Source organism: Cryptomeria japonica, chromosome 5 (assembly GCF_030272615.1).
Source record: "Cryptomeria japonica chromosome 5, Sugi_1.0, whole genome shotgun sequence".
Lineage (NCBI taxonomy): Eukaryota > Viridiplantae > Streptophyta > Pinopsida > Cupressales > Cupressaceae > Cryptomeria > Cryptomeria japonica.
The window spans coordinates 738398608-738423661 of record NC_081409.1 but is presented as its reverse complement, the minus strand read 5'-3'; the positions used below and the strand labels follow the sequence as shown (position 1 = coordinate 738423661).

Below are 25054 nucleotides of genomic sequence, written 5' to 3'. Positions count from 1 at the left end.
TTGTACAGACACAAAACTGGTCATACACTTTGATCACACACCATGAAATTTTTGTGCTATCACAACACACTTTTGCAACATTCTATCAATATTACCAAAAACACAAAGAGGTTTTCTCGGACTTGTAATCTTAGTTGGTGTAAATCTTACCTAGCATAACACAACTTGGTCACCCTTGTGATGCCTTCACTTGTTCATGAGCCACCTAGCAAGACACAACATTGTTAGCCTTGTAACTCCTTGTAGACATGGCTCATAGTAGATATATGAAGATGTTACTAGTCCCCTAGGCCATATTTTTTGTATTAGTAACATGACTCCTAGTAAGTATATAAAATCCTTATTATTCCTAGATGTCTCCTTGTATTTTTGGATATATTTTTTATTAATAATCTATGAATCTTACTAGTCATAGATTACTTTGTGTTTTTTATGCTTCATGTATCTCTCTTTGTGTTTTCTCTTTTATATTAATAAGATCCTAGGTCCTAGGGGCTACCATCTTATTGAGCTTGGAGTTGTCATCTACCTTCAATATCTTGATGAAATAATCTTTTTTTCTCCATAATTAACCATGAGTTTGAGCATAAATTCATACTTTAGCTAAATTAGGGGCTTAATATAGTAATAAATTATATACCTTTACAATTTCACACTTAGATTGGACCTAATTAAACAAATGTGCCTAATTTATGTCTAATTGTGCTTATTTTTTAGATAATTTTCATAAAATTCACGCATTGACCTACTCAAGAAAAAAATTCATTTCTTGTTTTTCCAAAACAAGGCCATTGAAAACTCCTTTCTAGTTAATTTTATTGCAAATTGTAAATAATGAATGTCGGCTATGCAGATAGCAAGAATTTTCTCTTGGGTGTTGACCTTTCCCAAAAGTTAAACTCAAATTTAGGTGTAAGTAGCATATAAATATAACTAGCTCTCTCATTTAAAACTTCTATATTCTAATTCTTCTTAATGGATTATAAATCCATTTTAAGTATAATCAATAAATTTGATTACATGTCTACAATTAAGGACCAAAGCATTCAAGCATGCAATTTAATTAAAAAAATCATAATCCCTACATTGTATTTCACCATTATGAAAGCATGCATGACCATTTTGTCGAAATTCATATCAAGCCTTGTGTGAGAATTTATGTCAAGGGTTTCATACTTGAGCTAATATTTATCAATTCAACATTTTTATTATTGTCTAAGATTTGTCTAACTTAGGAAATGTACTCTTTTTATCATCATAGTTATTTTGGAGGTGGGAACACAAACAAGAGGTTTGACTTAGTTAATCCCCTATACAACACAAACCTTATTCCCCATTTTTCAAGTGTCTAGGTTGATATCTAACAAAGAAAAGGTATAGGAGTTCAAATTAGACTATTATAGGTTGCTATAAATTGTGAATGGATGAAAAATCCCAAACTAGGGTGCCAATAACCCGTATCTTACTATTTTGGGTTGTATTTCTTATAGATTGTTCTTGAAATCCTCTTGACTACATTCCTTCTCCTATTTGTTAGTTTAAATCACCTTCATACTGAAGAAACCAACACCCATGTCTAACACTTTCTACTTCACTTTTTAGATCTAGGTTCTTCTCTATATTTTGACTTGAGTAATATTTTAATGATCTATTAATAATATCTAAAAGAGAAAGCATGTATTTAAATAAAAAATTAATCAAAGACCATAGAAGATATGTGAATATAAAATATGTCCTAGGTTCACCAAAATATTTAATATGGAAATGAATATTGTATAAACTATTTAGCAACTTAACCAAAACTAACTTCTCTACCCTAAAATATAGGAACACAAATTGACCAAAGGTGTTAAGTTTGACAAACTCTTCCCAAAAGAGAGCCAAGCTACTTGGTTTCTACAACTTTGATGTAAAGAAGATTGAATTTTTCTAATGTTGTCTAATTAGGTCCTCAAACAAGCTTGAATCACATAATATAAACTGATTAAATAAATATACAAACACACAAAAAATAACAAATAGTCACATAAATATAAAAGAGATATAGAGGTGCACTTGTAACTAAAAGTAGAAGGTTTTTGTGTAGGACTCCAATTTTGGGTGGCTAGGTATTCTAAATCTATGTAGTAGGAGTTTTTGTTTGGACCTAGGATCAACAAGCTTAGAACTCTTGTGTCTTAAAATTTGGGCTAAAACTGATAGAACACAATCATTAGATGCCCATGTGCTAGGGTTTTCTCTAGAACTTATGATGATGATCTCTATTATTGTTCGCTCCATATTTTTATACCTTCATTCTATTAATGAATACTAAATCTGTACCTATACATGGACAAAGAGAGAGATTTATGTTTGCTTCTATATAAGTGCTTGCCTTAGTCAAGCCCCCATTTTCGTACTACTACCTCTGTGAATAGTTAATTTAATAACTACTAAAATTATATTCTGTAAACCTTAAGTGTGTTTAAGATTGCGATGAGCAATGACATCTACATAAACATAACATAAAACCTTTCTCAAGTGTACTAGGGTGGAGTTCAAAATGACTCAAACACAAGGAGGTGCAAAATTAAAACTAAGAGAGAATATTATACTTAAGGAAAACAAATAACAATGGTTTATATCAAGATATTAGTTGTAAAAATTGGAGTATAACATGGAACCATACCAAATCCTTGAGGAGAGGTACAAGTCTATTATTAGTCAATAGTCCCTATCATTATTCAACATCCTTAAAGATTCAATCATCTTATAATAATGATGAATTATCAATGTAAATGTCTTGTTCATAATATTTTAGATAATGCTTTAGATTTGCAAAGTTGAGTGATCAATTTAGTAGAGTGTCACTACCATAATCATCATATGTTTCAAAATGAAAAAGCTACTAGCTTATATATGGAACAAAAGGTTAATTTTTAATAATAATAAAGTACACATAGAATGACTAAATGCAATTATTAAGATTGGATCACGAAATGAAAAATCTAAAACACTAAGTGGCCACATTTTTAAGCACTTTTGTTAGGTCTAGGGCAATATGTCTCCTAGTCAATCGAAAATAGGCCCCCCAAAAGGGATCCATAAATTTGGAGGCTTGTGAAACAGGATCTAGTCCGAATTTTAGCATTCAATGATGAATTAAATATGGGGCTGACAATAAAATTTTAGGGTAACATAGTACTCATTTTCTTTGAGTTGGGGATAAAGATAAGGTTATAAATGGTCCTAAAAATAATCTAGGGTAATGGACACTAAAGAAAGCACCAAAAGGAGTGTGAAATTGGGCTTATACCATTAAGGATCGCAATTTATAGCTCTGCGATATTAAAACCTTATTAACATTGTAATATTTAATATGAAAAATTCATACCCAAATTTATATGAGACATGGTATGTTTTAAATGTATCAATGTTGAATTAGGTAAATTACTACATCCAATTCCGGGTGTCGTGTACACTAGCATACAATACAAGGTATAAGTCTTCAATGCTTTTAATGTAAGAATAAACCACTAGATCACACGAGGGCTTCACTTAGTGAACTTGAGTTATAGCACGTTTGTTCATGGCATACTAAAGAATCCCCCTATTTTCAAAAAATATTCCCGTAAACTCCTTTTTTGTCACTCCCTCCTAATACACAACCTGAATTAAAAGCCTCCTTAATTTTACCAAAATTTGTATTTTTTAATAGTCTGAATCTAAAATCTCCCTATTTTCGTCGATAGGCAATATATTGTACCCTCATTTTTGTGATATTAAACTCCGCAATATGAATGCACGTGATATGATATTGCCCTGCCTATGAAGGCCCCGTGCTAGATCATAATATATGTGGGAGCATCCAACAAATGAAGCTAAGTATAAGATATGATTGAATTTGACAAAGGAGATATCATATCTAATTCAAGTCATGTTATGTTTGAAATAGACAAGGTTAAGGATAAGCAATAATGAATTTGATAGAAGAATAAACTATTGCTATCAATTATAAATGTGACATAATCTTACACTTAAAAAGAATAAACACAATGAATGAAATGAAATAAAGTAAACTAACATACTCAATTATAAATATAATCTAGTGAAATATATAATTTTAAAATAAATTTTATTAAAATGTAAATTCCATATAACCAAATGTTAATATTAAGTAGAAGCCTTAATTGTGACAACCCTAAAATACCTAACTACCTAAAAGATAATCACTAAAGGCCACCAAAAAAAAAAAAAGAGAGAGAAATATATTATAAAAAGACTCTATTAGGTCATAAAGCTTCTAAATAAATTTAATAGAAGAGTAAATGCCATATACCCAAAAGTTAATATTAAATAGAAACCTTAATTGGAGAACCATAAAATACTTAACCACCCAAAAAATAATCAGTAAAGGCCACCATCAAAGAAATATATTAGAAAAAGCCTCTATCAAATCAATTTTTTATGGAAAAGGATTTGATAGTCGACAATGTAAGTGAGGATTTTCTGTTCATGAACCATAATTGTGTGTCAGAAAATAATTAAGGGCTACCACTCGGAAAGCTACGTAAACCCAAACATCAGTCCCATCAGTCCATCTCATCTTGCAATAATTTAGCGATCAAATTACTTATTCTCAACATCGGTCCCCCATAGAAGGAAAACGGAAAGAAAATCGTGGGGGCAGCTTTTATGTACTGTATAGTACAAAATCTACCCAAGAGTAACTGTAAAAATATAACCCATCTCTATAAATTGCAAAGAAAGAGAAGACTTACTAGACCAAGATAAATTATGAAGTTTTCCTTGCTATCAAAAATGGCTACGATAAGGTCATTCAAAATTCGCATGGCTCTGTAGGCAAGACTGTCCCACCCATCGCTGCAAGGGAAGCCTATATGGAGTTCCTTCGAGACAAAATCTTATACAAGAGAAGAGAAAATTTTACTCAACTTATTCAACGAGATGAATAAAACTATGTTACAAGAAGAATGCTACAATGCCACGTCTCTATGTCAATAGACAAGCATACAAAGATCGTTAGAAAAAACTCAAGAAGCCACATACTCAAACTCCTAGCGTACGCATGTAACGTGTAAAATAAAAAATAAAAGAATTGATTTATACAAAATTGTCTATAGATTAGGTATGCTAATGCATCATAATGTAATTGTTCTCACAAAATGTGACTCGTTTCAACTATGTAGTAAAAGCCCAAATTCAAAAGAATTAAGGCCCAAATTCAAAAGAAGTAAGGCCCAAAAAAATATAACCCTCAATCTTCCCATCTAAACTTAAGGCTACCAACAAAGAAATATACTAAACCCATTAAGAAGATGAATTTTTATAGGAAGGATTTGACAGTATGACAGTCAGCCATCAAACTGTGGAAACCCTTTTCGTACAGTAAACTCAAACATCAGTCCCACTCAAATTTGCAATAATTTAGCGATCACAGATTACACGTTTCCAACATCGGGCCTCTCGAAAACAACATCGAGAGAAAATTTTACCCTAACTTTGACGTACTGTGTAGTACAGAATCTGCGCAAAAGTAAGGGAAAATTTCTGCAAAAAGTCTTTGCCCTTAAGACCAAACTGGAAAATATTCTACGCATTTGCAATCCATCTTTATAAATTTCACGGACAGAGAAGAATTAAAACGCGTGCTAGACTAAAGATGAATCCTGAAGTTTTCCTCGCTGCCAAAAATGGCGATAACAAGGGCATTCAAAAGGTAGACCGCCGACTTCTGCGGGGGTCTACCTTTGAAGGTAATACTGTCCTGCACATCGCTGCGAGGGAAGGCCATTTGGAGCTGGTTAAATGGATTCTTCAAAATGTGAAAGGCCTTTCTGGAGCCCGTAATGCCGATTACAATACGCCGCTGCACGAAGCTGCTAAGCGGGGAAATGCTGAGATAACTCGTACTCTTCTCGACTTCAACAAGTCCCCAGCCTCTAAACGGAATCAGTTTGGAGAGTCAGCTCTTATAATAGCTTCGGAGCATGGTCACGTGGAAGCAGCGAGGTATTTGGTGGAAGCCACACCGGTATATATCATTCTCTGGCCAAGGATTGACCATCAAACTTGCCTTCATGTTGCTGCTTACGGAGGGCATTTAGGTATCCCTCTTCTTCAGAAACAAATCTATTCTGGGACTCCCATGCTTTTATGCGGTCCTGACACCACCTTTTGTTTGACTGTAGAACTTCCGAAATATGTTACAGTTGATAACACTATGTCTCTCCTTGTAGTTTTTAAGTTTAGCTATTCACAAAGTATAATGATCATTTGGAACTTCACAAGTTGAATATAATATATATGTCCTCCTAACTTCATATAGTATTTTCTTTGTTGTGTTCCCTTTACCATAATATTAGTTTTTGTTTTATTGGCTTATTTTGGTTTTTTTCCTTCACTTTTCTGCATCTATTGACTTTAATATTAACATGTTGCAGAGATAGTAAAGCTGATACTTGAAAGGAATAGTTTCTGTGATATTTTGCAACTCATTATGATTATTCGTGATGTCCACGGTGCCACTCCATTGCATTGTGCTGTTCACAAGGGAAATCAGAAAATTGTGAGTGAAATTTTAGAAAAGCAATTAAAATCAAGGTTTTGTGTAAATCGGTTTGTGAAGAGTTTAATGGAAAAGAAGGATAAATCTGGAAGGTGTGCAATACATTTAGCAGCAATCAAGGGCAACCAGGAAATGATGGATGAATTCTTGTCAAAAATGCCAGATTGTCTTGAAATCCATAGTGCGGATCTTAAGACAGCTTTACACTTTGCCGTACAGCACAACCAATTTGGTATGGTGATGAAGTTACTCCCTCAAGACAAGAGAGAAGAAATGGCAGAACTACTGAGCCATGACCGAGACATGTTTGGAAACACATTGCTACACACTGCAGCCATCAGGGGAGTGGATCCAGAGGTTGGTCGTTATATTTTGTTTTCTTTCTTTTCTATTATTATGATTTTGAAGATACTTCTTCCTGTCTTCTTTCCTAATTTTTAATTCAAAATAGGATGTAAAATTAATCAACTATTACTTGACTGAATTCATAGAAGATAGTTACACATTAGGCCAAGCTATATGATAGAATCTTAGATATTGCTAATATAAATCTGAAGTACACAGACACAATCATAATTATGATTTTATTCTAATAAATTTGTGTTTTAACAAAATAAAGATTCAACGCAACTCTAATACAACATAAGTTACAATTTTTTTTACATCTAATATCAGTTAATCATTCATTAATGTATTTAATTTTTTTAACATTTATTACATTAAATTAATTCAAATTACCTATACCAAACTCATTATTATTACTATTCTAAACAAGTGCCACATAGTGGCGAATACTTGCCTCATGATTTGTAGTTGAAATTATTGAATTTTTTTATTAATTATATAACTAATATAGAGTTGTACTATGATAAATTACAATTTTTTTGACCGTGATAGATTTTAATCCCACTTTTTCACAAAAAACATCTTATAATTTTTATAGAAGGCTGCGTCTAAAAGGTCATCGATCGTTTAAACTGAGATGATGGGTTGTTCTGAGAAACCCGCCTATAAGAGGCAAAACGATATTAGCCAATCATTTGCAACAAAAATAATTTTTGTAAATTATAACCATATAAGCACAACAAATGAATTTTCATTACAATAGTATTGCCTAACTGCAAGTACTAATAAATTGTTCTAATAATAAGTTAGTGAGATCTATAAAGAACACCCATCATCATTCAATCCTTTCACACCATTCATTTTATGTAGAAAAATAAGTTATTATTAATATGATACAAATAAGTACAACTCTAGATTTATACACAAAAAAATATATAAAACCCATAATTTTTTTGTTGTTTTTTTTTTTTTCAAAATTTAAAATCTATTACCCAGAAGTATAGGTTTGAATACATGTTTGGTTACATTACTGGTGACCAAAGTGGTCACACCATCAAAGCTCTCAAACTAGACAATACCGAAATTCCACTTAAAGAGATATATAAGTTCATATTGATGATATGATAACATATTAGCCATCTAATTAAACAAAATAGCATACTTACATTGAAAATGTATTTGAAAACAATCCTCCAAGAACCCAGATAATAGGCCAGAGACAGTGTTCACATTAATCAATTTCTGAATTATAAAATGCCATCTAAAACAACATTTCCCGGCTTCAATCCTATTAGACCAGGAAACAGCAAATATTTTAGACCATTCTTTATGTTCAAGATTCGGGTTCCAGTTTTTATTCACATGATCAAATATGCAGCTAGCCTTGGATAGGATCTTGTATAGACAATTGGTTTTAAAGTTCAGGAAAGGGGATCCAACGGCCCAAACTTCATAAGATAGTCGGATTATTTATAACCTTGGCTGGCTGTTTAAGTATTCCCATAACAATGATAACCAAAAACATGTTCTTTTGTTATTTTGTTATTGTTTAATAGGTTAAAATTTTCTATTTTAATTGATGAGTTAAAGGAGTTTTATAATGAATGGTTTGTAAGGCACAATACTTGCTGAAGGTTTTGCAAATGGGGTTGCAAGCTAAGTGGATTTAATCTTGGAGGAAATTTTGTGGCTAACCGCATTTGAGTTGGATTAGTATGGGGATGGGTGACCTCCTAGGAAGGCATAATGCTTCATCTTTGTGAACATCACTTAGATGCAATGAGTTCTGAATGGACCACCATTCTCATGAGAGATGGGTTCTTGTGAACCACTACTCATAAAATGGGTTAATAAGTTTGACTCAAAAAGTATACAGTTGAAAGATCCTTAGCAATATCATGAGGTCTGTTTACAACCTGATTGTCTTTTAAGTTTTTATTAATAATATAAAAACCAGTAGAATTCTAAAATTATAGACAGAAAAATATGGAAATGATAATTTTGTGGTTTTTCTAATTTATATATACCTTTATTATAGATTCAAAATATAAATTATAAATTTATAAAATCAGGCTTTCTGTATGATTATATTTTATAATTGTTTTAACGATCATCTGACTTATAATATAATTATATGCAATAACCAGTTTGAAAACGATTAAGATGAATATTCCTTTTGTTTTGTTAATTCTGCAGCTTGTAGAATACCTGTTAACGTTTGTAAATTTGGACGCCATCAATTATGAAGGACGTAGCGCATTTGATATAGCTGCTGCTGCTGCAACATCTAAAAATGAACCCAAGTTAACCAGGATAAAAAGGATTTTAGAAGAACACGGAGCATCAGAAAGTTCCATAATAAATTCACCTTTGAATCAAATGGATTTCAAACAAGAGAGCAATGTAGGTGAGAAAATACTTGATGTGGACACCCTGGTGGCATCACTCATTGCCACCATCACGTTTGCAGCCATTTTTACTGTACCAGGTGGTATTGACGAAAAAGATAGTGGAGTTGCTCAAATGGCGTTGGAAACTCTTTTTCAAGTGTTCTTGTTCTCTGATAGCCTTGCCATGTTTGCCTCTCTCACAGTTGTTATTGCCTGGTTATTTCGAGAACGGTTACAAACAAAACTTTTTGCAGATCATTCAATATTGACCAAGTTATCAGTTTTGAGCTTGGGAATTTCCATAGTCTCTACCGGACTTGCGTTCTTGAGTGCTACCATCCTGGTCACAGTACCCCGTGATGATATTAACAATCATGGTGAATATAAACCTTTGTTATGGGGTGAGATATTGACAGCTTTTTCTGCGCCAGCTCTTTCGCTAATTTTGCTGTCAATTTTGTGGGCTGTTGAGTATAATTTCAATGCTACACTGGATATCCGAGCCCGACTTAGGATGCAACTCAAAGAAGCTCTCATCTATATAATCCCACCTTTTGCTGTTGTATTGGGAATTATTATTGCTTTTGGATATAAGCATTATAAACAAGCTTAGAAGAGAGAACATATTTACCGTAAGTTTTTGTTTTCCCTTTTAAAAGTTGTGGCTTTAGAAATTTTTGTAGGACTATATAATTTTGATATCATATATCTTTCAATTTACAATTTCTATATTATTTTTATTAATATTAATGTACTTTAAATAATAATCCTGTTGTATCAATTTGATGCAGGCTGAGGTATTGAACTCCACATTAAATGGCCTACTGTTAAAGATTTCAAATGATAACCCCATGCTATGGGTCTTTGGCAGGTTCTCTGTAATTTTATTGATACCGTCAGTATGGTGTGTTGTTATCTTTTTGCTTGTTGCGTTTCCTTGTATCTAGTTTTCTCATGTTTATGTTGCTGTGGCAATGCAACTTCATTATGATAGCTTATAACATTCTATTTATTAAGATGTAATATTGTTTGTAATTATTATTTTTAGAATAAAATTGTTAAAAAAATATTCTGGACGATTTTCTTATGATTCGGTTAATATTCTATATTCTATTATTCAAGATATATTAATATTAACAAAGGTATTTTAAATATATTTATTTAGGAGATGTTTAGAGATATCAATTTTGAAGACTTTATCTATCTTATGTGAAAAAGAAATATCATGTACACTTCAAATCTAATATCTAACTAGATCGGGTTTTCAAAAAATTTGACGTGTATTTTCCTATATGTGATTATTGTATGAATAACTAATACAAATTTATTAATTAATTAATAATTAAATATGTTTCCATTCACAGGAGTTGGTTGTGCAATAGTTAATGAAATTTTTTATTATAAATTTTTTTCTAGACGAGATTGGATGAAATTTTAGGAGATTGGAGCAATGATTGGGTAGAGGAGGGTTGATCTAGATTGGGGTTGCAGGGGGATTCTTTAGCATTTGTTCATTTGTAAATTTTTCCAGGTTGACATTTAATATATTTTCTTCCCGTGATTGAGAGTGTAAACTATTTCTATTAAAATATTTCTATTAATTTTTTTCTGAGAGGAGAGGCTTCTTGGTTAGAGTTCGAAGATTAGAGGAAGTTGTAGGAGATTGGAGCAATAATTGGGTAGAGGAGGGTTGATATGGATTGTGGTTGCAAAGGGATTCTTTAGCATTTGTGAATTTGTGAATTTTTCTAGGTTGACATTTAATATCTTTTCTTCCCTGTGAGTGTAAAATATTGCTATTAAACTTTTAACTAGATTGCTTGGCTTCCTTGCTATTCATTTAGAATATTGGTCTTCCAAGATCCTCCCCTCCTATATTTTGTTTTCTCAGTCCATTCAAGAAGTTGAGGTGCAACCAACCAGTTCATTATATTTGGTTTATATTTTGGTTTTTTTAAGCGAGAGGCTTTTACAATCGCAACAAATTTATGTGTAAACATTTTCAAAGGGATTGTTTAGAATTTGTTCATTTTCCAGGTTGACATTTAATATATTTTCTTCCGTGTGAGTGTAAAATATTGCTATTAAACTTTTAACTAGATTGCTTGGCTTCCTTGCTATTCGTTTAGAATATTGGTCTTCCAAGATCCTCCCCTTTACAAATAATTTGAAATGTATTTTGTTGAATAACTACTAATTTATTAATAAACTCATTTGAATTGTATACCAGTGCATTGGAGAAGGAATGCAAGATGCCAGTGAGAGTTGTATAACTATTTTACAACTAAAGATTGATTCATTTAACAATTAAAAACAATGAATTTATTTTAATTTTAAAATCTGAAATGATTTGCATGCCAAAAGAAAAAGTAGAATAGAATTTTTTCAAAATGTTTCTTATATGTCTAAATTAATTTCTTTTTTTTTTCAATGTTACAATAAAAGAATACACTAATTGAAAGTTATATAAGTTTTAGTTTTAAATTTATTCTAAAACTAATTGTTGATTCATTTAACAACATAAAAACTTAAATTTATTTTAATTTTAAAATGTGAATTGGTTTTCACGTAAAAACAAAAAGGGTAGAGTAGAAATGTTGTTTATAGATTTAGATAAATTTCTTTTCATTTTTTTATTTCACAACTAAAGGCATACTCTAATTGAAAGTTATATAAGTTTTAGTTTTAAATTTATAAATAAGTGTTATTAATGCATTATTCATTTAAATTTTTTAAAATATATAGAAAAGTTTAAACCCTTAATTAAATTTTTTGGTTTGATTACAATTAGGGTTTGATAAAAGTTATATAAGTTTTACCTTAAAATTTATTCGAAAACTAAGCACACTCTAATCATTTAAAGTTATATAAATTTTAGTTTTAAATTTATTCTAAAACTAATTGTTGATTAATTTAACAACAATTGTAAACCTAACCCTAACCTTAACCCTAAATCAAAAACCTAACCATTAACTTTACTCTAACAATGATGTCAACCCTTACAACAATCCTAGCCATAACCATTAACCTAACCCTAAAAGTGATGCAAACCATAACTATAAATCCAAACCATAACCATAACTATAAATATAAACCCTAACCCTAGACATAATCATAAATGTAACCCTAAATCCTAAGCCTAACTATAATCTTAACCCTTTCCATAACCTTAATCTTAACCATGATATAAATCTAAATCCCAACCATTAGCCTAACCATAACAATGATATAAGCCCTACCTATAATCCTAACACTAACCCTTAACCCTAACTCTAACCCTCTAATATAAACCCTAACCCTAACATTGTGATATAAACCCTACCCCTAAACATCAAATTAACCATAATCGTAAATCCTAATCCTAACCCTGATCCTAATCCCATGATATAAACCATAACCCTAGAGATAATAATAACAATAACACTAAATCCTAACCCTAAAAACAATGTAACCCTAACCATAACCTTAGACTCTAAATCCAAAATAGTAACTACTCTCCAATAATGCATTCATAAGACTTATTATCATTTTTTATAAAATATTAAAAGAATCGTTATTATTATGTACTTTTCTTATGAATATTTTGTTTCCTTATTTCAATATTTTTATGAAATAATTACCTTGAAACTTTGTTCTAAAGAAATAAAGACATTTTAAAATAGCTTAAACTCTCTTTTAATTGAAATGATATTTTTACTATAAATTTTAAATATAGACATTTTAAAATAGTTTAAAGTTTCTTATAATTACATTATATTACTCATAACCTTTATTCTAACCCTAACCCTAACAATAATTAAGCCAAAATCTTAGTTGAATTCTTATCAAACCCTAATGATAATAAAATCAAATACTTAATTAAGGGTTTAACCTTTATGAAATAATTTGAAACATCAATAAAACAAATTAAAATTATTTGAATAATAATAAAATTAAGAAAGGTTGTATCAAAATATACTTTATTCATGCATATATTAGATAAGTAAGAATAAATGAGTATCATCAATAGTAATTTGATATTTCTATTTTTAACAATATCTCTAATCTAGAGCTGACTGAACTCTAAACCATAACTTGACCCTAAACTTAAATATAACCCTAACCGTTAACATTACCACTTAACCTATGATATAAATCCTAATCCTTGACATAATCCTAAACCTAACCCTATTCCTAAGCCTAACCATAATCTTAACCCTATCCCTAACCTTAACCCTAACCATGATATAAATCCAAACCCTAACCATTAGCCTAACCCTAACAATGATGTAAACCCTACCTACAATCCTAACCCTAACCCTTAACTATAACTCTAACCCTCTAATATAAACCTTAAACCCTTAACCCCTATCCTAACATTGTGATATAAACCCTAACCCTAAACACAAAACTAACCATAATCGTAAATCCTAATCTTAACCCTAATCCTAATCCCATGATATAAAGCCTAACCATAGAAATAACCATAACAATAACACTAAATCCTAATCCTAACAAAAATTGTAAACCTAACCCTAACCTTAACCTTAAATCAAAAACCTAACCATTAACCTAACCCTAACAATGATGTAAACCCTTACTGCAATTCTAACCCTAACTAATAACCCAACCCTAAAAGTCATGCAAACCATAACTATAAATCCAAACCATAACCATAACTATAAATATAAACCATAACCCTAGACACAATCCTAAATGTAACCCTAACTCCTAAGCCTAACAATAATCTAAACCCTTTCCCTAACCTTAATCCTATCCATGATATAAATCTAAATCCCAACCATTAGCCTAACATTAACAATGATGTAAACCCTAACTATAATCCTAACCCTAGCCCTTAACCCTAACTCTAACCCTCTAATATAAACCCTAACCCTAACAATGTGACATAAACCCTACCCCTAAACATAAAATTAACCATAATCGTGAATCCTAATCCTAACCATGATCCTAATCCCATGAAATAAACCCTAGCCTGAGAGATAATCATAACAATAACACTAAATCCTAACCCTAACAACAATCATAACCCTAACCCTAACCTTAAACCCTAAATCCAAAACCTAATTAGGTAACTATTCTTGGATAATGCATTCATAACACTTTTATCATTTTTTATAGAATATTAAAAGAATCTTTATTATTATGTACTTTTCTTATGAATATTTTGTTTCCTTATTTCAATATTTTTATGAAATAATTACCTTGAAACTTTGTTCTAATGAAAGGAAGACATTTTAAAATAGCTTAAACTCTCTTTTAATTGAAATGATATTTTTACTATAAATTTAAAATATAGATATTTTAAAATATTTAAATTTTCTTATAATTAAATTATCTTACTCATAACCTTTATTCTAACCCTAACCCTAACAGTAATTAAGCCAAAATCTTAGTTGAATTCTTATCAAACCCTAATGATAATAAAATCAAATACTTAATTAAGGGTTTAACCTTTATGAAATGATTTGAAACATCAATAAAATATTTTAAAATTATTTGAATAATAATAAAATTAACAAAGGTTGTATCAAAATATACTTTATTAATAAATATATTACATAAATAAGAATAAATGAGTATCATCAATAGTAATTTGATATTTCTATTTTTGACAATATATCTGATCTAGACCTGATTGAACGCTAAACCATAACTTGACCCTAAACTTAAATATAACCCTAACTTCGCCCTTATTACAATCCTAACCCTAACCCTTAGCACTACCACTTAACCTATGATATAAATCCTAACCCTTGACATAATCCTAAACGTAACCCTAATCCTAAGCCTATCCATAATCTCAACCCTATCCCTAATAGTAAACCAAAATGAACCCTATTCTTTATTGAATTAGGCCTACTATTTTGATTCCAATCCTAGCTATAATTCTAAATCTATAATTGAACCAAATAGAATCCTAAATCTAACAACTAGCTTATATATATTTAACGCCTATTCCACTTTAATATTGATAAATTAATAAAAAATAGGCACCTCTAGAAAGATATCTCTCGGCTTATTCTATATATATTATTAAATATATATAAGCTAGTTATTATTTTTCATAATATTCATTAAAACTAAATTAATTGGGAGAAATTTTAAGATAACATTAAACAAACACTATAAATATATCTTAATATTTTGAAATTCAACATCCAGCTATTTTTCAATTAATTAACTACTACATTAAAATATACATTCAAAATATTGAATAGATATTAAAACAAATTAAGTACTACAATTTTTAGAATTAAAACTGTCCACATAAATCATTACAACACCAATTACTGATTTAAAAGAAAAACCAGTTGTTCTACAAATACTTTAACAACAATGAATGGTTTCAAAAGAAAAAAGAATATATTCTTTTTGACTTACTTTAACAATAATGAATGATTTGAAAGAAAATAGTAATACTGAAAAAAATTATAATTTCTTTTTCGAATATAAATTACATGATTAAACATATTGTTAACATAAATATTCATTATCTTTTAGTATAATTTATTAAAGATAAGTAAATGACTATCAATGTTAAGATAAAATCTACTTACATTTTAAATACATATTTATAAATCTATTTATTAATTAAAAAAATTTAAAAATATATTATACTTTAATAATGATCAAATATAAATCTAAACTATTAAATAAAAGTTCCATTAATTTAAATCTAAATTTTAAATTTATCTAAAAGTTTCATCAGCTTTTTCTTATTCCAATCATTCAATTATCTTAATTATTGCTGTTCTCTAATTACTTTAACAGCAGTGAATGATTGAAATACGGAAAAAGCTGATGTTATTCACTCACTTTAACAATTATGAATGACTGGAATGAAAACATACTGAAGAAAATGCAGAAAGTGAGAGCCTCGACAACTGGAAGATGCTTTCACTTTAACGGACTGCTTTCGAAGTCTCTATGACATCACACTTTAGTTAACGGAAGTGTCGTTAGATTCTGGAGCATATTATTAGATTTATTTTACATTGGAGGAAAAACGTCTGCAAATTTTTGGAGGAGTATAGATCTCAATTAACACTTTGATTGATGGTTTAATGTTGTAGTCTCGGCAGATTCAAGGTTTTATATAAGTAATCTATATGTTGATGTTGATGGATTGAGGGTTTCTTTTAAACAGTTGTTTAGATCGATTGGATTATGTAAACAATTGATTTATTGTTATGTTGGTAAGTAGGTTGAGTGAAAATTTCACATAAACAAACGGCATATTATCAATATTTCAATAGATAGATTAGGAATTGCTTAATTTTTTTTTTAACAAAAATCATCTTTGAAAAATTATTGTTTATGGAATAAATAAAAATTATACCTCATACCTCATGCTAAAAGTAAATTGAAATCTTACATAAACAATCTATATAAATTAAAATTCTCGAGAAAGATATCTCTCGGCTTATTCTATATATATTATTAAATATATATAAGCTAGTTTATTTTTCAATAACAATACAATAAACTATAGAAATCATTGATTCTGAAAATTATAGATTGAGTTTTTAAAATTAACAGTGGATGTCAATATAAAAGAAAGAACATTACAAACTAAAAGGTAACACTCATTTATAAATAAACGTCAGTCAAATTATAAGATGGATAAGCTCTTCCTACACAAACTTTCACAAGATTATTTCTTAAAGGCTTCTCAACACGCTAATTAGAGAAAATTTAATGACAAAATGATTTCTTAGATGCATACCTTGAGTAATAATAGACTAAACTACACTAGTTGCAACCAAATAGATTCACAAAACATCTCAGACAAGAGATGAGATATGAACATGATCAAGACATTGCCACACAAGTCGAATTGGTCAAAAGGAATGGGGCCCTCCATCAATAGGTTATAAATCAATATAAAAACTGTGTAAGAGAGAGTGCTTTAAGAAAACAAATTGACTAATTTGAAGGCATGGCTATTAAGATGGATGAAGACTGTGAGTCAGGGAACGTTTACAAAACATTACTTGAGAACAAAAGGATTTTAGATTTTATTGGAATTAATCGTGTAGTTTGGAGTCAATTGGATCGACATATAACATTAAAATGATTTAAATGGGACAATAAAATAACGGGAAAAAAAAAATAGTGGGTTGGCATTTACCTAGTGTATAATAAAGAGTCTTCACAAAAGCATGTGATAAATTCTGTAACAAGTCCTTGGCTTTGGAAATGAGCTTCAATTTTAGTTAAACGCAATCAATTCAGATAATCAGCTCTGTTAATAGCTTCAGAGCAGGGTCATGTGGAGGTAGTAAGAGCCTTGGTGGAAGCCAAACCGATAGATATTTTCCTCTGGTTAAGGAATAACCTCCAAACTTCAAAACATTTTGGTAAGCCTCACCTACGAATCTATTCTGGGATTCCCATTTTTCAATGTGTTTTATGCAGTCCTGATAACAACCTTTGTGTTTTGAGTCTAGAATAAAATGCTTTCCTTAGAAATGTTACATTTGATAACATTATGTCTCTCCTTACATTGGGGTGTAACATGGTAATTTCAGCCTACTTTTATTTCTACTCTAAATAGCAAAATAAAAAGCTGTGGTTCAATGGTAGTATGGGTGACTCCAGAAACTGTTATAATAGCATAACATTGGTAGTCTAGATGATTTAAATATAACAAGAATGTCTTTTGAATAAGGAAAGATATAAATAGTGCCTAAATCAGGATCATCTCAAAGAAATTACATCACTGGTTGGGTCACAAGAGTCGAGCAAACACATGCCCTGCATTTTACATGATTAAAATATAAGAAGAAGTCTTTTTAATAAGGAATGATATAAATATCGAGATCATCTCAAAGAAATTACATCACTGGTTGGGTCATGAGAGTCAAGCAAACATGTATGCCATGCAAATTATGAAAATGAAAATATGTAATGAGAGAGAAGAAAGAGACAGAGAATAGCTCTTAAATTATTTGAAATGGAATAGAAAATTTAAGAAAATACTAGTAACAATTGCTAACTTAAAAGGTGGCATGCAAATCAGTGTACTAAGAATGAGAAAATTTCCTATAAATATCTAGACAAGATATTTACACTAACATCTCAATTAAAGAATAGCTTGGGTGAGTGAAAGAGATTGGATCTCAGAAACTAAGCTTGATAAGATCTTAAGTACAAATAACTCTCAAAAATTGAAGAAAGGGACAAAATCTAGTGGGAAAAACAAAACCCCACAAAACAGAGAAAAGAAGAGCATAAAAAAGAATGCCATGGAAAAGGATGATTCCAGTATAGTAGACTGTACCCCATGAAGAGATCATAGATGAATGAATTAAACAAAACCCCACAAAATAGGGAAAAGAAGAGGATAAGAATGAATGCTATGGAAAAGGATGATTCCACTATAGTAGATTGCACCCCATTTAGTCTTAATCATAAAGACTTGGAGAAGAATAATTTGGTGGAACTAACAACTAGTTCAGAAGTTTTGAACCCAAGACGTCCCATGTAAGAGGCTCATAGCTAACCATTGCATTGTGGGGTCATCTCTAGAGAGATTAATTAATTATTATCCTTACACATAATTAATTTTGTTTTCTTTTATTCTTCTAAATAATTAATTAAATCATATTTAATTAATTATTATCCTTGACATGATTAATTTCATAATTAATTAGGCCTCTTTTCATTCATCTAAGGTTTGAGTAATTTTAATAAATGAAACCCCACATAAGAAAAAATCTTAAAATTTCTCTAATCTAAATTAGTTAATTAATTCTCAATTAAATGATTAATCTTCTTGATTCCTAGCTTCTTTTTTTTTTTGATGTCATAGCCAAAGCGGTATTTTTTAGCTTTCCCCTAGAGCTAAGAAGCAGTAGAGTAGACTTGAACCCAAAACCTCCCATGTAGGAGGTTCACAGCTAACCACTATGTTGTGGGGTCATCCCCTTGATTCCTAACATCATTAATATTTCTTCTAATTTTAAATTCATCTCATCTACCAAAGTTCAAATGTGACTGCCCATCATAAATAACTTTTATGCACAAGTCATTTCTCATCATCTCCCTCACCTTTTCACCAAAAAATTTATTTGGTTCTCACACATGTGTGAGAAGTGTTCTTCCCAACGCACTTTCCTCTTTTCTCTTTTTGTCATCTCCTTCCTCTTGTGCCTCTTCCACTTTACCAGTTTTGTTTTCACTTGTCATCCTCATTTTCTTCCCAAGATGTGCTTGCACATGTGTGAACACACCTTACCCTTTTCCCTATGACAAGTGCGCCTCCCAATGCCTCCACCATGTGAAACTTGTCAGAAGGCTATGAGATCAATCCAATTCATATCCTCTCCTTCAATCTAATTCCCCTATACCACTTTTAATCTTTAGCATCCATTCCTCCATAAAAAATCTACATATTAGAGCCTTCTCCTTTCAAAAATCCATCCCTTGCAATCATATCATTATTATACCCAAATTCTCTCTTGAATCCTCATTGTTATTATATTGAGAAAAATACACATTCCAATGCTTCAAAATAAAAACTCAAGTGAAGCTTGGGTGCACTCATTGTAGCTCAATCAAAGAGAAGTAAAGGTATAAAGATTATATATTTTCATTAGTTTAGTTTGTTTATAGATTAAGTTAGTCTTATACTTTTGTTTTCTTCATTTTGGCATGCTTAGTTAGACCCACCTCCTTTTGTTACTAGTCAAAATTTGAATCATTTGTGAAGTTTTTACATCTTAGGTAACATAATGACATTTGTGACTACACTTTAGCACTTGCGCTTTTTGGCACCGAACATTCTCATATATTTAATAGGTGTTTCATTAAAATTGGTGAATTTAAAATATTTTGTGACTTATTTCTACAAATTTCTACTAACCTACTAGCCCTTTTATAGTCCTATGTGCATCTAAATTTTTTTTTTAATAAGATTTTTTTTTTACCTAACTATTTTTTATGTAGGGTTATGGATTGGTGCTTGTGATTACATATCAACATTTGCATTCTTTGGCCTCTATGCCTAGATTGTAGCACCTTTTCATTGCTAACTTAGCTTCTATTAATTTTCATTTCAAATATTTGGTTTTTTTTTGTCACTTTATCAAAAATACTAAAATAATTATTTTATGTTTCTTGTATATAGTAAGAAAACCAAAAAAATTGAAAATTTAGAAAATGAGAAAAATATAGTTTAGTTGTTTCCTGTTAAACAAAAAATTATTTAACCTACTTAGATTTTTATTTTATGATATTCGATGCCCATTCTATTTGGTTCCTACACCTACATATCTGTGTCTATACCTATGCTATCAAATTTTAATTTTTGAAAGACAAACTTGGCAACTACTAACCTGTGCTTTTACTATTTCGCTTGCAAAAGTTATTTTTATCACTAGCTCAGTTGCACTAAATTAGCTTAGAGGATTAGTGAACTTTTTTTCCTTGTTTGGAAAGTAGCAAGAGTATGTTGATCCCTTGTGTATACTTGGGTGATAAAAAAATACACCTACTTTCATTTATTTTAGATTATATCCTTATGGTGTGTGTATGCATCCTCTCTCCTCACCTTCATGGACCTCGGGTCTAAGAAAAATACTACATTCTACTTTTTTATATATTTTATTAGGAGGATTTCTTGGGGATTTCATCACCCCAAGGAATGAACTTAACCACGCAAACCCGTGGGGTATACTAAAGCGATGAGAACAAAATTTGTATCCCAATCTACACCATGTCATAATTAGCAAAATCTCAATTCTTGGGTGATACCAACATAGGGCTGTAGGGTTGGTCTGAATAGCTTAACTGACATTCTTGCCCACACCTATGACATACTAGTGCTTACAATTTGCGCCTCATGTACCTTTCTTATATAGATGACTCCTTAGAGAACTTGTAAAAACCTAGAGCCTTCAACCATTATACTTGTGGTGCACAACTACTGGAGAGGGAAAGTGCTCACATTGTATCTTTGTGTGATCAAGATAGAGTCTACCTTGGGAAAGGATTATTCTCCAAGGTTGGAGGTGTATAGTGTTCCATGACCATAGCATGGAAATATGGAACTAAGGGTATGAAAACCACCATTATTCTAGAGTGGGGGAACATGTCTTCCTTAACTTTTACAAGTTAATATTCAACCATTGTGTATTCTTGTATCTTATCTCTTTCCAAGAGAAGTTGATTTTCTCTCCAAAGTAGTAGAACAATCCAAAACAATTCTTTTGCATTTTTTCCACACTTCGATGCATACACTTATAGATCTCTAGCTATACTTTTTGGCACATACACCTAGGATTTACCCCCTATGCATTGGATTTTGAAACTTGTTCTCTATTAAAAAACCTATCAAAGCAGAGCCCTGCAAATCACTACTTTCACTAATCAGCATCTCTAACTGGAAATTGGCATTTGGACTTCTTTTTATTGCTACTTGCGCTTTGACAAAACTAACCAATACTATCTGACTAAATTTTGAGAAAACACCTTCCTTAACATTTGTTGGGGTCACCTATGACCCTAGTAATAAAAATCAAAGCTTAAACCAAGTCAAAATCCTAGGACAAACCTTTCATTTGTCATTTATAAAATCCCCACCCAAATATCTCTTAGGGTAATCTTAGAGGTCATTAACCTCCATTTTCATCAACTTTTCCCCTTTTTGGACTTACTAAATCTAGTCAAATGAAATTCCACCAATTTTTTCGTCCAAATCTACAAATATTTTTGTTATCTATCAACCAATTTTCCCATCCTTAAAAAATCAGTATTCTAATCCAATCAATCATCCAAAATCCAAGATCTAAATCAAGCAAAAGTGTCTTTTAGATCCTTAATCCTTTGTAATATCTATCTAGTATGGTGCTTAAGAAATTACTTATCTTAAGTTATTATACTTAGTTATCCCTATTATTTTTGTTAATTAGCTTAGGAACTTGGATGTACTAAGTTAGTGTCGTCCAAATATCTCTATCTTATTTTGCTCGGGAACTTGCCTATCCCAAGTAGAAGAAAATATAATCCTAAACAATCCCCTATAAGGATCTAGACATTAAAAATATTTTTTTGAGCTTGTATCACAAAACCAATCCTAATTGAAATACAAGGGTCATCCAATCAAACCAAAATTCAATTCTTGACTATCCAAAAATTAAATCCAAAATTGAACATAAAAATCAAATCCATTCATCTAATACAATTTTCAATCATCATTCCATCATCAAATCTACTTTCGAAACTTCTTCCAAATTCCAATCCAAAACCAAAACAAAAAAATTATTCTAAGACTAAAAATTAGTTTTCCTTGTCCAATTTCCAAGGCATTCACCAACAACTAACCTCCACTAGCATCGAATCATATTCATCCTTAAACCCCACCTTCACAAATATTCATTTTAAATCAACCCCTTTCAAATCACACCTAACCTCAATTTATTTAAACCTTAGGATAAATCATATACCCTATTCCACATCATATTTAACTAAAATCCTTCAACCTCCAAGTAACCCCCAACTTCTTTCATCAACACCTTAGGGTTTACCATTGTATGGCCTACACATGGACTAAAAAGAAGAAAATAATGGAGAAAGATACCAATGATCTCCCTTATGTGATGCCTAAAAATAAATTGAACCACACAAGAGGAATAAGTACTTGTGGATCAACCCAATGTGTCCCCTAGATTGGCCATCTTTGAAAATGATGAATATAACGAGGAAATGATACTCAAGAGAAATCAGATTACATTCTTAGTTGACCTCGTCTAAAGCTGATCTTGTAAAGGGGGAAATTTGATTTGGTAATTTGTAACATAGGAGGGAGAAATTACCAAATCAATTTCTCTTGAAAAATATATACATTCAAAAGAGGGAAGAGGATTCACTAGATCGAATCCTAAATGAGACAAGGACTAAATACTAAGTAGGTTCACTCGATTTAGGTTTTTCTCTTTTGTAAATTGAATTATTAAAATAAGTATAATGCTATAATTGAAGACAATATATGAAGAAACAATGAGCTAAAAGCTTGGGATTTCACCGTGCAACTAGATCTGAGTAATATGAGTTTATTCAGAACTTCCCTGTGAAAACTACCAAAAATAACAGGGACCAAGAATTTATGATCGTCGAAAAGGGTTTTTCTGTCTCTATGTCTGAAGCTTGTTTCAAGAAGTACAACCATGCACCGGTTTCTTGCACATAGAAGGAAAGGGAAATGTGTTGGGAATAGGGTTTTGCCTAAGTCAAACCCTGGTTGATGAATCAACCTTGAATAAAATATTGTAAATACTGAAGTAAATAATGGAAAGGTATACCTTAGATCTCCAATGATTGATAATGATGCATTGCTTCTTGGATGCAATCACATATGTTGTATGAAATGGCATGAAAATGACAAAACCCTATTACACACACATGCTTGCAAATGAGTGATGTAATGTTGCTCGAATGAAGAATATGCAATCTTGAAGAATAGTTGAATGTTTGATGTAGTCTCCTTGCCTTCTCCACCTTGCTTGCTTAAATGCTGCGTATTCTTGTTATGATGCTATCCATCAGAATGAGAGGGGGATACCTCCTTATATAATTTTCTATCATCAAACATTTTAATTTTCCAACATGGGCTGACATGAGGAGTTGTTTTCTTGCTTAAATTTGAGATAGGGCCTAGGGTCCAAAATGGGTCTCAATTAGGGAGGACCAGGGCATCACGTACTGGTCCTACCCCAAATTGGGTCAGAAACAAGGGGCTATGCAAAGTGCAGGATGGAAAAAATGAAGCTTGGTTGCACGGGGGAGGCACAAATAGGTCTTGATCAAGCACAAGGATGAGTTCGCTAAGGTGAGGGCCCCAAATGTGGTCAAAATTGCAAGGGGTGTAATTTTAGGATTCTACATTTAGCCCCCACTTTTGTTGGGAGTATGAGCTTACACAAATACTCACAGTAAAGTAGAAGAAAGAGAGACAAATAAGATGAAGAACGCAAAGAAAAATCATGAGTATAGGATATCACTAATCTCGGGCAACCAAGCCCCCAATATCAGGATCTTAACTCACTCAAACATATGCAAGGACACACGAAAAAAAAGACAAAGAAAAAGGAAAATAGAGAAAAAAGGACAAACAAATCCAAAAGGCACACAACAAAATCTAAAGACCAAAACAAGACCTCAAGTCAACTAGCCGAAGAGACCTCAATATCAAAATGTCTCAACAACTAATATCATTCTTGAAAAATACCATCTCATGAACACAAGTGATCACATAAAAGAGAAAAGTTAGTATCATCCATGAACTATCAATAGAAAATCTATGAGTCCATGAGAAGAAGAAGAAGAGTGAACATGAATACAATCTAAAGGTGTTTATGTACATGATCGATGAGAATAATGATGGGAGAGGGCATGGACTACTCACCCCTGAATGTTTTTATCTAGGTGACCAATGGTGGGAAAGGACATGGAAAACTTGCCCTTAGATTATTTTATCTAGGTGGTCCATGTGGGGAGGAAAGTAAGAATAGTCAAGTTGTTTTTAGCTAGTTCTACCCATCCTTGTGTGTGTGCGCAAGTGATGTCTAGTTTCAATTGTATAGAACCTTGTGTAAGAGTCTTTTCTCTATTTTTGAGTGTGCTTCAACCTGTTTAAGAAATGTAATACAAATGCAAATTCCAAGTGGCTAATGATAGATACATGCCTATTTTCGAGGCCATCCCGTTTAAGAGTCTTTGCTCTGATTTCAGTGATGTGTAAGCCTGT

The 25054-nt window shown here is 31.2% G+C and overlaps 1 protein-coding gene across 1 annotated transcript; it reads left to right on the top strand.

Annotated features, from left to right (window-relative positions):
* Positions 1-5634: 5634 nt before the first annotated feature.
* Positions 5635-10316, top strand: LOC131028775 (ankyrin repeat-containing protein ITN1). The gene is made up of 4 exons (XM_057959125.2): positions 5635-6107; positions 6444-6925; positions 9110-9935; positions 10095-10316. Exons 1-3 carry the CDS (start codon positions 5663-5665, stop codon positions 9914-9916), a joined length of 1734 nt encoding a protein of 577 aa, XP_057815108.2. The 5' UTR covers positions 5635-5662; the 3' UTR covers positions 9917-9935; positions 10095-10316.
* The last annotated feature ends 14738 nt before the right edge of the window (positions 10317-25054 follow it).

What these genes read in the sequence shown, in the direction of transcription:
- LOC131028775 (XM_057959125.2), top strand. Translation starts at nt 5,663, where the DNA reads ATGAATCCTGAAGTTTTCCTCGCTGCCAAAAATGGCGATAACAAGGGC. An exon ending in TGCTTACGGAGGGCATTTAG is followed by an intron (nt 6,108 to 6,443) that starts GTATCCCTCTTC and finishes AACATGTTGCAG; the next exon opens with AGATAGTAAAGCTGATACTT. An exon ending in TCAGGGGAGTGGATCCAGAG is followed by an intron (nt 6,926 to 9,109) that starts GTTGGTCGTTAT and finishes TTAATTCTGCAG; the next exon opens with CTTGTAGAATACCTGTTAAC.